The 12,494-nt window shown below is 42.9% G+C and overlaps 1 protein-coding gene across 1 annotated transcript in view; it reads right to left on the reverse strand.

Annotated features, from left to right (window-relative positions):
* Window positions 1–651: 651 nt before the first annotated feature.
* Window positions 652–12,494, reverse strand: part of LOC113150252 — a 198,805-nt gene continuing 186,962 nt past the window's right edge. Inside the window, exons 6-10 of the mRNA XM_026342675.1 lie at window positions 10,113–10,225; window positions 9,666–9,714; window positions 5,361–5,467; window positions 2,997–3,431; window positions 652–2,644 (exon numbers count right to left, since the gene is read on the reverse strand). Of these exons, the coding sequence (XP_026198460.1) occupies window positions 2,330–2,644; window positions 2,997–3,431; window positions 5,361–5,467; window positions 9,666–9,714; window positions 10,113–10,225 (1,019 nt within the window). The 3' untranslated portion in view covers window positions 652–2,329. The remainder of the gene's footprint in view (window positions 2,645–2,996; window positions 3,432–5,360; window positions 5,468–9,665; window positions 9,715–10,112; window positions 10,226–12,494) is intronic.

Genomic DNA, 12,494 nt, shown 5'->3' on the forward strand with positions numbered 1-12,494 from the left:
GCATGCAAGACGCAGTGTAATTATTACAGAGGTCCCTATCAATAAAACTGTCACGCATGACCTCCTGTCAAAGGCTATGGAGCTGGGAGTCACACATAGTTTTGTAGATTTGTGTAGGGGGCTTGAGATGAGATTTAAGTAAGGAAAATTGTAACAGCAGTGGCAAATTACAGCACAACAATGTATTTAGGACTATGTTTAAATGACGTGTTTTACTGACCAATTAATAGCACTGCTTAAAACCAGTCACTGTCAGCGGATCGTGTTTCGTTGCACCTCTGCGCATATGTGATTATAAATGACAGAGACACAGATGACTGTCTTTACAGGAGTGAGGATCATTTGTCCTGAAGCAAAGCAATCCAAGAGTGGAAAAAAAGACTGTCAAAAAGAGCTTTGTATTACACTGTAGTGGGAGCACTCTGCATTAACACACACACACACACAGACACACACTGTCACATACACACACATACAGTACACCAGAGAGAGAGCGTGAGGCAGGGACCAATGAGGCAGTTTATATCGGGATTTTGTTTCACAGCCATGGCCTCCTGGGAGAGAGGGGTCTGCCAATAACACTTAAGAGACAGAGCAGGAAAAGTAAGTGCTTTTATTACAGCTCATCACTCATGTAATTTCTGGCAGCATTTGTGATTACAGATCAAGTGATTGACTAACTACACATTCAGCAGCTGAGTTATGAACCGGGTGCCTACCATCCCAGCCCTAGCAGATTCTCCGTGTCAGCTGTAACTCATCCTCTCTCAGGGCACTAAATCAAAGAGCACACTGCAGCCGGAAGAGTTAAATAATAACTTTGGCTTTATTGTAAATCTGTCAGAAATTAAACCTGCATGTATGTCGTCTCGGCCCTGAAGTTGTACTGCATGGGGTGAGGAGGCTGGATGGAGGGGATCAATAGAGGCCGCGATGGAGGTATTGATGGATGACAGGTGAAGTGGGTGGGTATGTGTGTGTTTGTTTGGGAAAGTGTGTGCGCGCGTGTGTGTGGGTGTAAGGGGTAGGATTGAATCACCCCTGGGTTAGCTAGTGAGCACGGCTCAGGGTGTTTAATCGACAGGTCTCACCTTGAATCGATTGGCAGGAGTCTCCCAGGGCAAAGACGTGATACACACAAGAAACACTAACACACACCAAAACAAACTATAGAGACTGAAAGAGACAATGGGGTGGACTGAGGGCGGGTATCGCCATGCTATCAGTACTGCATGCATGTATGTCGGGGCAGAGTTTGTTACTCATAAAACCAAATCTAACAATCAATCCTAAAACACTTGTGATGCTTTACTCATCACTCCCTTAGAGCGAGCGATTCAATACACTTTTAAAGACCTTTGCTACTTTTGGAGTCAAGATAATTTTGTGTATTCTATGTCCACCTGAAAACATAACATTTCTAATAATAGCAGAATAGGAATAAAACAATTTAATATTTCAGCATTTACAAGTAGTACAGTCACTTTAAACCATCATTTCTATTGTAACCATGTAACCACGATTTATTTCTATTAATAAGTAATAGTAATATACTTAAGGAATAACGTACCTTTTACATTTCTGATTGATATGTTTAACCGGTGGTCCACAGTGTGACATGAACAAGTTTGCATACAGTACCATGCTAATGTAGAACCTCTCTCTGTGAACATGAAAAACAGAAAAGAGCTAAGCAGGCTCAAAGAAAGCTCTGTTTCCTGTAATCATCCTATTTACTTTGAGAAACCTCATCATATAGTATTATCTCTGCAACAAATCAATTTCCTCACACTGAAAAGAACCATAGTAGCATGCCTATATGACTCATGCTGCAGACAGGCACCCATGAAAACACTTTACCATGAAATGTCTTACAAGAGGCCAAGATCTGAGAGGGCGTTATGTCTTTAATAAACAACATACTGTATGTATTAAAATGAATGCAGCTCGGTAGTGTGTAGGGTTAAGAAAAAAAAACAAAAAACAAAAACCCTCCCTCTCAAGTTCTGTTAAATTCAGTGATCCAAGAACTCTGCAACTCCTACATGCAGCTCTGACTGTAAAACCAAAGTATAATACTTTCAGATGAGGTCAAGGTTCATGAGCGTCGTTGACTGAGATGGTTTGTAAGAGGAGCATATTTGCCAAATCACAGTGTGGGGCTAAAGTGGAGCCCTTTAATGCTGATCTGGAGTCTGTTTTTGAGAGCTCTTACAGCAAAAGAGGCTGAGTGCCAGTCGCCATGGAGCCAAAAGTATTTAGCTTTGTATGGTGCCTCCAGAAAAACATCTTGATGATAATAGAATGCACGTTCTCTGTTTGTACCCAGTCAATCTTGGGAAGTACTGGGTAGAATAGCTTCAGATGCCAAAGACTTTATGGATGAGCTGTGTATTAGAGCGGTTTCAACCTGCGGTCCTGAGTGGAAGGAAGGGGTGGGAATCAGAACTTGCTGTCCGGGGCTCAGATGAGGAGACTCGAGGCCGGTGTGTACTTTAATTCTTGAATGGTGACCAGAGGTTACCCTCTGAGTCTCTAGGCTTGTGCATCTAGCAGGAGGTTTTGGCGTGAGCTTGGAACTCGGTAAAATGCTGCCATAAACTCCAGATTTATGGGACAATTGAGCAAGTTGTGTGGATCTCTCCTGAAGAGACAAGAGAATATAAGTTTAAAACAAGAATGCACACCTTTGAAGAAAGTAGACAGCTATGAAAAACAATGAACGTAGTCTCTGACAAAGTGATTCAATTCTGCCTCTTGAACTGAAAACCCTCTACAGCAGACTCTGCAGTATTAGTCATTGTAGAATAGACATTCAGTCTACGTAGAGGTTGAGGGCCAACAAATGTTTTTTGTTGTTTTCCATTCAGTCTCTGAAAAACTACTGTATTGTTATTGTACTCAGTGACACAAAAGAAAAAATGTGACAGGAGCAAGCTGGACCATTTAGAGTTGTTAGTGGTGATAACCGTATCAAGACTCACATCAACACTCACCTTTCGAGTCTCAGCTAAAACTTTGCTATGGGCTTGTTGTTCTGTCACCAGCCGAGGAAAGATGCTGGCAGTGGGCCTGCATTGCTGTCCCTCCGGCCTGGGTAGAAAATGCAAAGTAGTGAAGACCACATCTCTGCTTCTGTATATTTCTTTCCTCGGCTCCCGTGACCTTGCTGTTCTGCAACCCTTCCTCTCATCTTCCTGGTCAGATGTGACTGATGAGTGGCTACTTCCCCTCTTGTCCATCCCTATTGCAGACCTGGCTGTGGCAAATGCTGACTTGTGTAATGCTCCAGCTCCCTTATCTTTGTTTGGTCCGTCTTTATGTATGGCTTCTTCCTTTGCACACCCACTGTCTTCATCTTTCCCCTGCCCTTCAGACCTCTCTGGTCTCTCTTGACCTTGAGGCAGCCTGTGATACATGTGCTTCAAATCCTGTAAGAAGGAGATGCAATATAAGTAAAGGTTACTCCTGTTGTGAGACAGGCAGCTGAAGTTCAAGCAAAAACTTACAGGAAGATAGAAAAACATTTCAAAGTGGACGTTAACTGTGTTGAAATGTAAACAACAAAGTCCAAACTGATTCAAACTGATAGAGCTGCAAAATACCAGACTAGTGATGAAAGAAGAAGACATATTTGACAATGTCACAATAAATGCTCTACTACCAAAACTATAACTTAACTGACTTTAGCACTACTTTTCCTGTTTACATAGTCAACATTCATGTGTGTGTTTATATGCATGTGCATGTTGCATTGTGTGCTAGTGGAGGTGAGAGAACTGCCCTGGTAAGGTTACCTTCATCAGTGCACAGTATAATTCTAATTGGCTTTATTAGGGGGCTTAAGTCTAATACCAGCTCTGTGTGCTGCCTTGGGGTTGGTGTGTATGTGTGTGTGTGTCTGTATGTGCACACCTTTAGCTGATGTTTACTACTCACTAGAGCTCTCAAAGTAACAGACACGAGTAGTCGAACTAGTACAACTCTATCATCGCAACCCCCCCCCCCCCCCCCCCCCCCTCTCCAGCCCTGTGCAGCACGGTTCTCCAGTCTGAGCCCAGGAAAAGTTCAGCATTTAGGGGCTCAAGTCCAATGAAGTAGCAGCTCTGTAGCTTCAGATGTAATGAAACAGACTTAAGGCAGGAGAAAATCTGCATGAAACTGCACTGCAACATTTGACCCCATTTAAAAACTTGATACCAATTAGAGAGATCTGCATGTAAATAATTTAAGAGCTCTCTCTCTCTCACTGAAAACGCACAAATAGTTTTACTCACACTTTATGTGCATTAAACGAGCATGTGCATTGACACATTACACATTAACCTGGGAACATGAACGCACACCTCTGTGCACACGTGGAAATGTGCACGCACAAGTGCGCACACACATGCACACATACAGATTCCACCATGCTCTGGAAACAGACTTCTTAATGAAGCTTCCAAGTGAAAGTGGAGCAGAAATACATACTGGCCCATTTCTGCCTTCAGTTCACCCTCCTCCATTCGATCTCTCTCCCCCCCCTCACCTTCTCCACATCATTTGTTTTATTCATGTTTCGTTGTCTTTCTCTTTTGTCTCAATGAGTTAAATCACAACCCCTAATTTATAGCTACAGGCAAAGGCACTTCTACAAACAAACTGGCTGATGAGAGGGGATGACTGAAAACATACGCGTCGAGCGGTGTGTGTAAATCTTAAAATGTCTGTTACTGTCTTTTTATCTGTGGTTATTTACATAAGAAATGACAACATGTGTAAAAGAATGGCTGGGATGCAAAATGAAAAGCACTGTGCACCGGAGGAGAGGGGATGCGAGAGAGAGAGAGAGAGAGAGAGGGTGGTTTGGGGGGTGGTGGAGTAAATCCAGTGACACTGAGTGGGGAGCACTCAGGTGTGGTGAGAGGATTATACAAAACCCTGAGTATGAATGACAGTAAACACCTGAATGACAGAGAGACGGGGAGGGGCGGGAACTTAGGTTTGTACGTGTGTGCGAGGCTCCGGGTGACAGTTTAGTGGTTAAGAGGTGAGGGAATATATTCACCACTTAATGTTTTGAGAGTTTTGCTGTTTAATCGAGTGCAACTTGTTCAACTGTATTACTCATCGTGGATACAGTCATTTGCAGAATGTATAAAAAAACACACAAACAACAAATGAAGGACGATTTGAGAAGGAAACAATGGCTGCATGCGAATGCGGATGTCACAGGCAGACGAGGAGAGAAGAGGAAGATATCAATCAGAAACAATCCACTGCAAAGGGTTAGTGGGGAGTTACGGATCGAGCTATATGGTATGCAAGCAAGTCAATAAAAGGGCTATAGAGCAAGAAAGAGGAGTATGTTATCTTACATGCACTGTGTTTTCTTTCTCCGTGTGCTCTGTCGAGAAGGGCCTGTTGGCGAGGTCTCTGAAGCAAGTTTCAGTTTCGGGGTGAGCACAGTCTCTGTTCCCGCTCCCTGAAACACAAACACATCTCCAGCATATATCAGGTCATTTATACATCATTTCATCCAATCTCTTGCTCATTGTTCTTTATTTCACGACTTTCACTATTTAAACTTTGCAAATAGGGAGAGAGGGGGGTGCTGATGTGTCGATTCCTATTGCCGCGCAGCTGAGCAAGCTGAGGCCAGCGCTGTCAATACGACCCTGCTGGTTTTCGTTAACTTGCATGGCTAAGTTGGATAAAAAGCTACTTTTTAGCAAGCTATTAGCAGGAGTGTCAACATATTTGCCCTCTCTTGTGGAATGCTCAAATGTATTTTTAACCTTTGGCATAAGGTTAAATTCAGAAGAGAGCAATGCATGTCAATTCCTAGATCTGCTCTTAGTGAAATCCCTCACCTCTAGAGCTATACAGCGCTGACTCTACATGAAGCGTGACCCCGTTTCCCCCACGGCGACCCCCTCCCTCCTTTCACAGCCTTGGAAGATAGAGGAGCACAGGGGAAAGGCATGCCAAGGCAGTAGACACTTTTAAGCAAAGATTAAAGGTTTTTCTTTTTAATCAGTCATTTGGCAGCGATGTTAGCATTTCACCCTGGTGCGGGTAAGGATCAATTTTTAATGCTGCTGTGCAGAGAGCAGACAGGGTGATTGGCAAGAGAGGAGCTATTTACAAAGGATCTATTTACAAATTTTCCATAGAAATATGCAGAGGGCACAATTGACATCTCTTACAGAATTTTAAATAAGCTCTTTCTCCTTTTTAACGTTGTCACGAGGCGCGACCTCTGTGAGCCCCTGATGATCTCTGTGTATGTGCGTTCACTCACATGTGTCTCACATGTAAGAATAATAAAGGAACCTAAACCTCTCCCGTGTGTTGCATTGTGTTACATTTCTCAATGTTATGCTGCCAGGGGCTGGGTAACTAGGTCAATCAACCCTGGTGTAAACACATCACAAGAATCCACCGAGAACATGCTAATGACAATGACTCTCTTTTTAATTTATATCTCAACTTTTCCTACTCTGCTATGCCACAATAAAGCTTTATATACACACAGTACTTTATATACACACAGTACAACTTCATGAGCAAGACTTTTAGATGTTTAAGGTAACAATATTAATAGGTAGTAGGTAGCTAGATCCCACACAAATCGGATGTACTTATGTGTTACATATGCTTGTCAGTAACAATAACAGATAAAGTCTATGAAGTCTAAGTCTTTTGTAAATTGAGTTTCCTTGAGACAAACATAAATATGACATATGTCTATGTTAAACCTCAGTGTCTTTTGAATGGTTTGGGTATATGAGATGGACTGGACACACACAAAGAGGGCAGACAGCAAGTTCATGTATGTACAGATCTGACACTGCTGCCCCCTACATATCCATCCATATATCAATCCATCCATCCATTATTCAACTGTCCCTTCATTTGTTATCCAACCCTCCATTCATTCATGCAGTCAACCAGCCTTCTAGCCGACCAGCCCACACACCATTGATCCAATGATTGACCCTGTACTGGCTGGATCAATACATTCTTAAATGGCTTCTTTGTAAGTGCTTAGGCACAATGGCCAAGCGTTATTTGTGCAGTTCATTTCCAAGGCAGTGCAGGGGCCTAACCCAAGTCAACTATCCTTTCTCTTTCACTTACATCACACCAAACAGAAACGAGAGGGAACTGAAGAAGATATTGAGCAACAAGAATCGTGTACATCGCACATGTAACAAAAAGGGCAGCGATCTATGCAAAAGCACTTGTAATGACTTACGAGTATTAGACACTTTAGATAAAGATGCCTGTGGATGCAGCAGGCTTACAGACACAGAGGCAGGCACTGTAGATGGACAAGTGATAGCACAGATTTAAACATTTATTGATGAAAGAAGCCACGTGACACTGTACAAAACCAACAGCAGAGATACTGTAACCTGAACCACACCACACATGTAATGTCTACTTCCATGTCAGATCGCTACTCTATGTACACTAAGTAACTTATTATTTTAATAGAATGAATTGCTGTAGATTGTGGTAGTAAAGCTATTACTTTAACAACAATAAGCTAGAGGAGCAGCAGCATTCAGTAGACTTATGTTCAGTATATCAGTGTGTAGCCTATTGTGGCTTGGTGTACATAAAGAAAACCTGTTGGGTTAGAGCTAAGGCTGGGTCTTGGCATTAAATGACTGGGACTCTGACAAGTCTCGGAGTTCTGTCACTGCAGTTCACAGGTCTTGTTAGCCAAGGTGTCGGCAGGGGTGGAAATGACTGTGTGTGAGTGTGTATGTGTGTGAGGTGAACATTAGACAGCACTCCTACCTCCACCTCCTCACCTGACACCAGCAATAAAACTAAACAGGCCAAGGTGCTATGCTGTGTGTGTATGTGTGTGTGTATGTGTGTGTGTGTGTGTGTGTGTGAGCGTGTGTGCACATGAGAAAAGGGGCATGTGTGGCTGCAGGGTTGTTGCTGCTGTCACCAATTTGCTGGAGCCTCCAGACGGGAGTAGGAGCAAGGTGACGGAGCTGTGGCTTGATAAACACAGAAGCCCTGCTTCGATTTCCCATCCAGTCCACTTTGGAAACACATGGCTCTTCCTGGGTGCTCTTGGCCCATGGAAGAAGGGGGAGGAGGGGAAGTAGGAAGGAGAGCCACAAGAGAGACATAGTGATGGGTGTGCAGCAGAATAAAAGTCAGGAAGTGATGGAGGGGAGTTAGAGTATGTAGAAGAGAGCGGAAGAGGGTAGAAAAAGCTAACAGGCCTAGTGGGAATAATGTGTGTTGAGTTCTAACCAGATTCTTAACATGCTTCCAAAAATAGAGAATACAGAGAGAAAAAGAAAGATTAAAAGAGGAAAGGAAAAATTATAGGACTGGGATTGACAACAAGGACTTAACACTCTCGAAAAAGATTCTTTAAAAGGTGAAAATACAACAGTCTTCGTCTACTTCCTGTTGCTCACTCAGTCTTTCAGTCTCCCACTCCCCTCCGTCTCCTTCCCCTTTTGCTTAGAAACAACTTGCACTGTTCCACCTTTCAACTGACATCAGAAGTTAAAGACCAGCTCCAGTTGGAGAGGCAGAGGAGTGTCAGTGAGGGAGGTGGGGCACCGAGCTCCCCTCTGCCCCCCAGAGAGTTAAGGAGATCACATTTTAACCCCCCACCCCCTTCCCGCCAAACCCCACCCTGCCGCTTCTCTCCTCCATGCTTTAACACCAACATAAGAGGACAAGTGTGGGCTCTAAGCACCAGTGATCAAACACAAGCGGCTGCTGGGTGTGCTAGGCTCAGGACGGTTGGCCTAATAGGATTGGAAGCCCCCAGGTGAGCCAAAGGACACCTCCAATAAGCGTGATTAGTCAAAGGCTGAGCAGCAGTTCTAGCTATAGCACTGAGTGATGTACAGTACTAAAAGGATCACATGAGTTGTGGAGAATGCAAGAAAGTCATGGAATTCAGTGCCACGGCTGACGGTGCATGTCAAAGTTGTGTGTGAGATTGATGGAGTTTAAAGTTGCATGCAGTTTTAATGCGCCAAAATCATCTTGACTGTTTGCTAATCATTACAAAGCGTATGATGTGTGAAGCTGTGGAATAAGATTGTCTTCCTGGCTAAGTATATGTTGTATACATGTATGCACTCCTTGATGCTTCTTGACCGTGCATTTATATATAGGCACATATAAACGTAAGGCTCTACATGCTCACGTACTAAAAGTCTCCCCATCCACACTCACCATGACATGCACAGACGAATGCACACAGGCATAACACGCTCAGATATACACTCACAGACAGGCTTTTATAAACTCATCAAATTAAAAAAAGAAAAAAAAAAACAATTACCATAGACTGAGCTCATCACTGACTAAGCAAAAGTCATCCAGCGTGTAAAACACACAATATAATTAGCACACACATCAAGCTGCTGGGTCCTACTGCGCATTAATGATGCTTCCCTCTGAAGTGAATTATGGTTTGATGAGTGAGAAAGTGAGCGAGGAGGGGCTTAGAGGAGGGACAAGACATCATTTGGAGAAGGGGAAGAGGAGGCAGTGTTCAGGGTAAAAGGGAGAGGGAAGGTTGTAAACCTGAATTTACCCGAAAACCTGCTTTACCTTTGATGATCCACTCTCAATGCCCCAAAAACAATTAACCAGTGAGGTAGGAATATTTACAGGTTACTCACCTGTGGTGAGGGCGAGTATATGCCAGGTACCACAGGCAACATCACACACCTGCATCACATAAAAACAGCTTTTAGAGATGAACAGTTCCAAAAGCACATCGCAGCTCAGAAATTTCATGGACTGGATTTTGTATCATAAAATAGAATTTGAGTATTGATAGCACGGTAATACAATTATTTTTAATATCATTGGCATCTTATCTTCTACTTAAAGGATGTTGGCATGGCAAACATCACAGTAAGGCATCTTTTTCAATTACAAACCAAAGTCAGTTATGGACAGAACAGGCAGAGGGGTAGGATTTCTCACAAATCTGTGATGGGTTTATTGGTTAGACCTTTTGCTTATATGTCTTTCTGGGAAGCTAAAACTAATACTCAGAAAATCCTCTGGCTCATCTACTTGATACTTGCAGAAGCTTGAAAGCATACATTTCTCACACACACCTTTCTGCCTGCCAGTGGAACTGACTGGGGGGTCCAGAGTCTTCTGAGGCCTTGGTGATCACTGACCCGGGATACACATGGGATCTGACCCCAGAGAAGCAGTTCTCCACCTGCTGCAGATATGAATAAATGTGGGAATGCTGAGACAGGCACACACCAGAAATAAGCCTCTTTCAGACATGAATTTCCATTCGTTTGAGGGTTAATCTGGTACACAGGTAGCATGCACAAGATTACATAGTGGGCACCACTTTAGGAATTATCCCAGACATTATTTGGAAGTTTAGCTAAAAAAAAAAACATGTTTGTTTTAGATTGTTTTTACATTCACATTCACATTAATCCACTATGTTGTAGTAATAAAACTCTGGTCTCACAACTGTTTACAACTTCATGTACCGTCCAATCTTGTACCTATGGCAAATATCACACGTGATATATGCAGGTACAGGTGGAACATCACCCAATGCAAAGGGCTCCCTACAGTAGCACCACATATTATCTCAGCTATGAAAATGAATTTGACCCATGTGAGAATGTGTTGGCATGTTCTTTTTATATGTTTCAATGTGTTACCAATTCCCAAACCTGGGCTCCGGATCATACTTACATCGGGCTCTTGAAACAACATGCATATTTTGTGGTCATGCTGGAATAACATAGCCAAATGCCAGAAGTGATTCTCCCCATTCAGTGGGTGTGGGGCCAGGAGGAAACCAGACCTCAGTGTACCACAGATTAGCTTTCTCCTGAACCTTCCAACTGTGACGCCCTCCACATTCAAAAAGAAACACCAACCCTAATTAGAAACCATTAAGTGGAACAGAGAATTACAGTACACTGTGTCAGTTTGTTGTATTTTTGAAGAGGGAGGTGATGTACGGCACCACGTTGAGGTGGAGAAACCTTTCCCACACCACACATACACACTCACCTTTTTTTCATGGTGTGCTGAGCAGAGGCAGCACATTCTCAATTGGCACTTATCAAAGACACGCACCCAGTATGTACTCACATACACCAAACACTGAAGCATCCACTCGCTCATGCTACCTCAGACTGCCTATTTAAACCTGCCACTAATAAATTTATATTTACTGCCTGCATTGAGGACTTTTAAATTATGGCATACAATAAACTTGGCACACACCTCTCAAAAGCTCTTTCAGGGGATGTTAGAGCAATATAGTAAGCAATTTTCCAAAGTGGATTACAAATTTCACATCCAGGTTTTATTGCACATTACGATAACTTAACCACATCTAAACGTTCCGCATAAATGGAAAATATGTGCTGCTTAATATGCTATTTTTCATTTTTTAAGAAGCGCTTTGCAAACCCTGCCAAGCGACGGAGCATGCTGGTTTGTGTGGTGGGGGAGTCAATAATCTTTATGAGGTGGATTTTAATTACAAGGAGATAACTGAGTATCCTCCTCACGGCAAGCCTCCATCAATCTCTATTCTGCATCAAGCTGTACATAGCCTTGGCACATACACGCGCGCACAGACACCGATACCCTTTCAGACATGATTGATCAATCAATCAGTAATGTATTATTTTCATCTCAGCGAAGCAAACCTTGTAAGAGGCACGAGGCAGCCGCTGCTAGATGGTGTTTTACCACACACACACACACACACACACACACACACACACACACACACACACACACAAACCCATCTACTTGCTAACATGCATGTATATACATACACAGACGGACACACACGCTTGTAAAAGAGATGCTGGCAGGGTAATCCAGCAAAAAAGGTTAAGGCTGATGTTTTCCCAAAGAACGACGGTCTGTGAAAGGTCAGATCAATCATGTGCTAAGCATGCTTCGTAGGCAATCCATAAAGAGCTTGTTTTAAATAATAACATTTTATAGATCACCTAAAGACATAACTGTACCACTGGCGGGCAGGGACCTACTCCGACCGAGCAGTCCTTAACGCACCAGGAATTCAAATTGGACAAAACTTAATATGTTGACTGCAGTTCATTTAATGAACCTGTGGCATTTCCAGCGAAACTGCACACGGTGCCAGCAGACATCTCTGTTCAACAATAGGCAATTCTTTTAACACAATATTGCAGTAGAGCAGTGGGCTGTAAATGTGCCCTGGTCTTAAAAGAAGTACAATGCCTTTTCTCTTTAAGTGGCTGATGTGACGTTTGTAGTGTAACCACTTTAATTCCTTCTGTCTGGCAGAAGACAAGTAACTATTCAAGGAGGACTAGTTGCCTGATGTTTTGTAGTGATGTAAATGTATTAGAACTAGTCTTGTGGCAGGTTAGTGATTATGTATGAAGAAGAGAGTGGAAGAATCAGATTAGTGGAAATCATACAAGACAATTTAAGAGAGAAAGGTAAAAAAAAAG

The sequence above is a fragment of the Anabas testudineus genome, chromosome 9 (genome assembly GCF_900324465.2).
Source record: "Anabas testudineus chromosome 9, fAnaTes1.2, whole genome shotgun sequence".
Taxonomy (NCBI): Eukaryota; Metazoa; Chordata; class Actinopteri; order Anabantiformes; family Anabantidae; genus Anabas; species Anabas testudineus.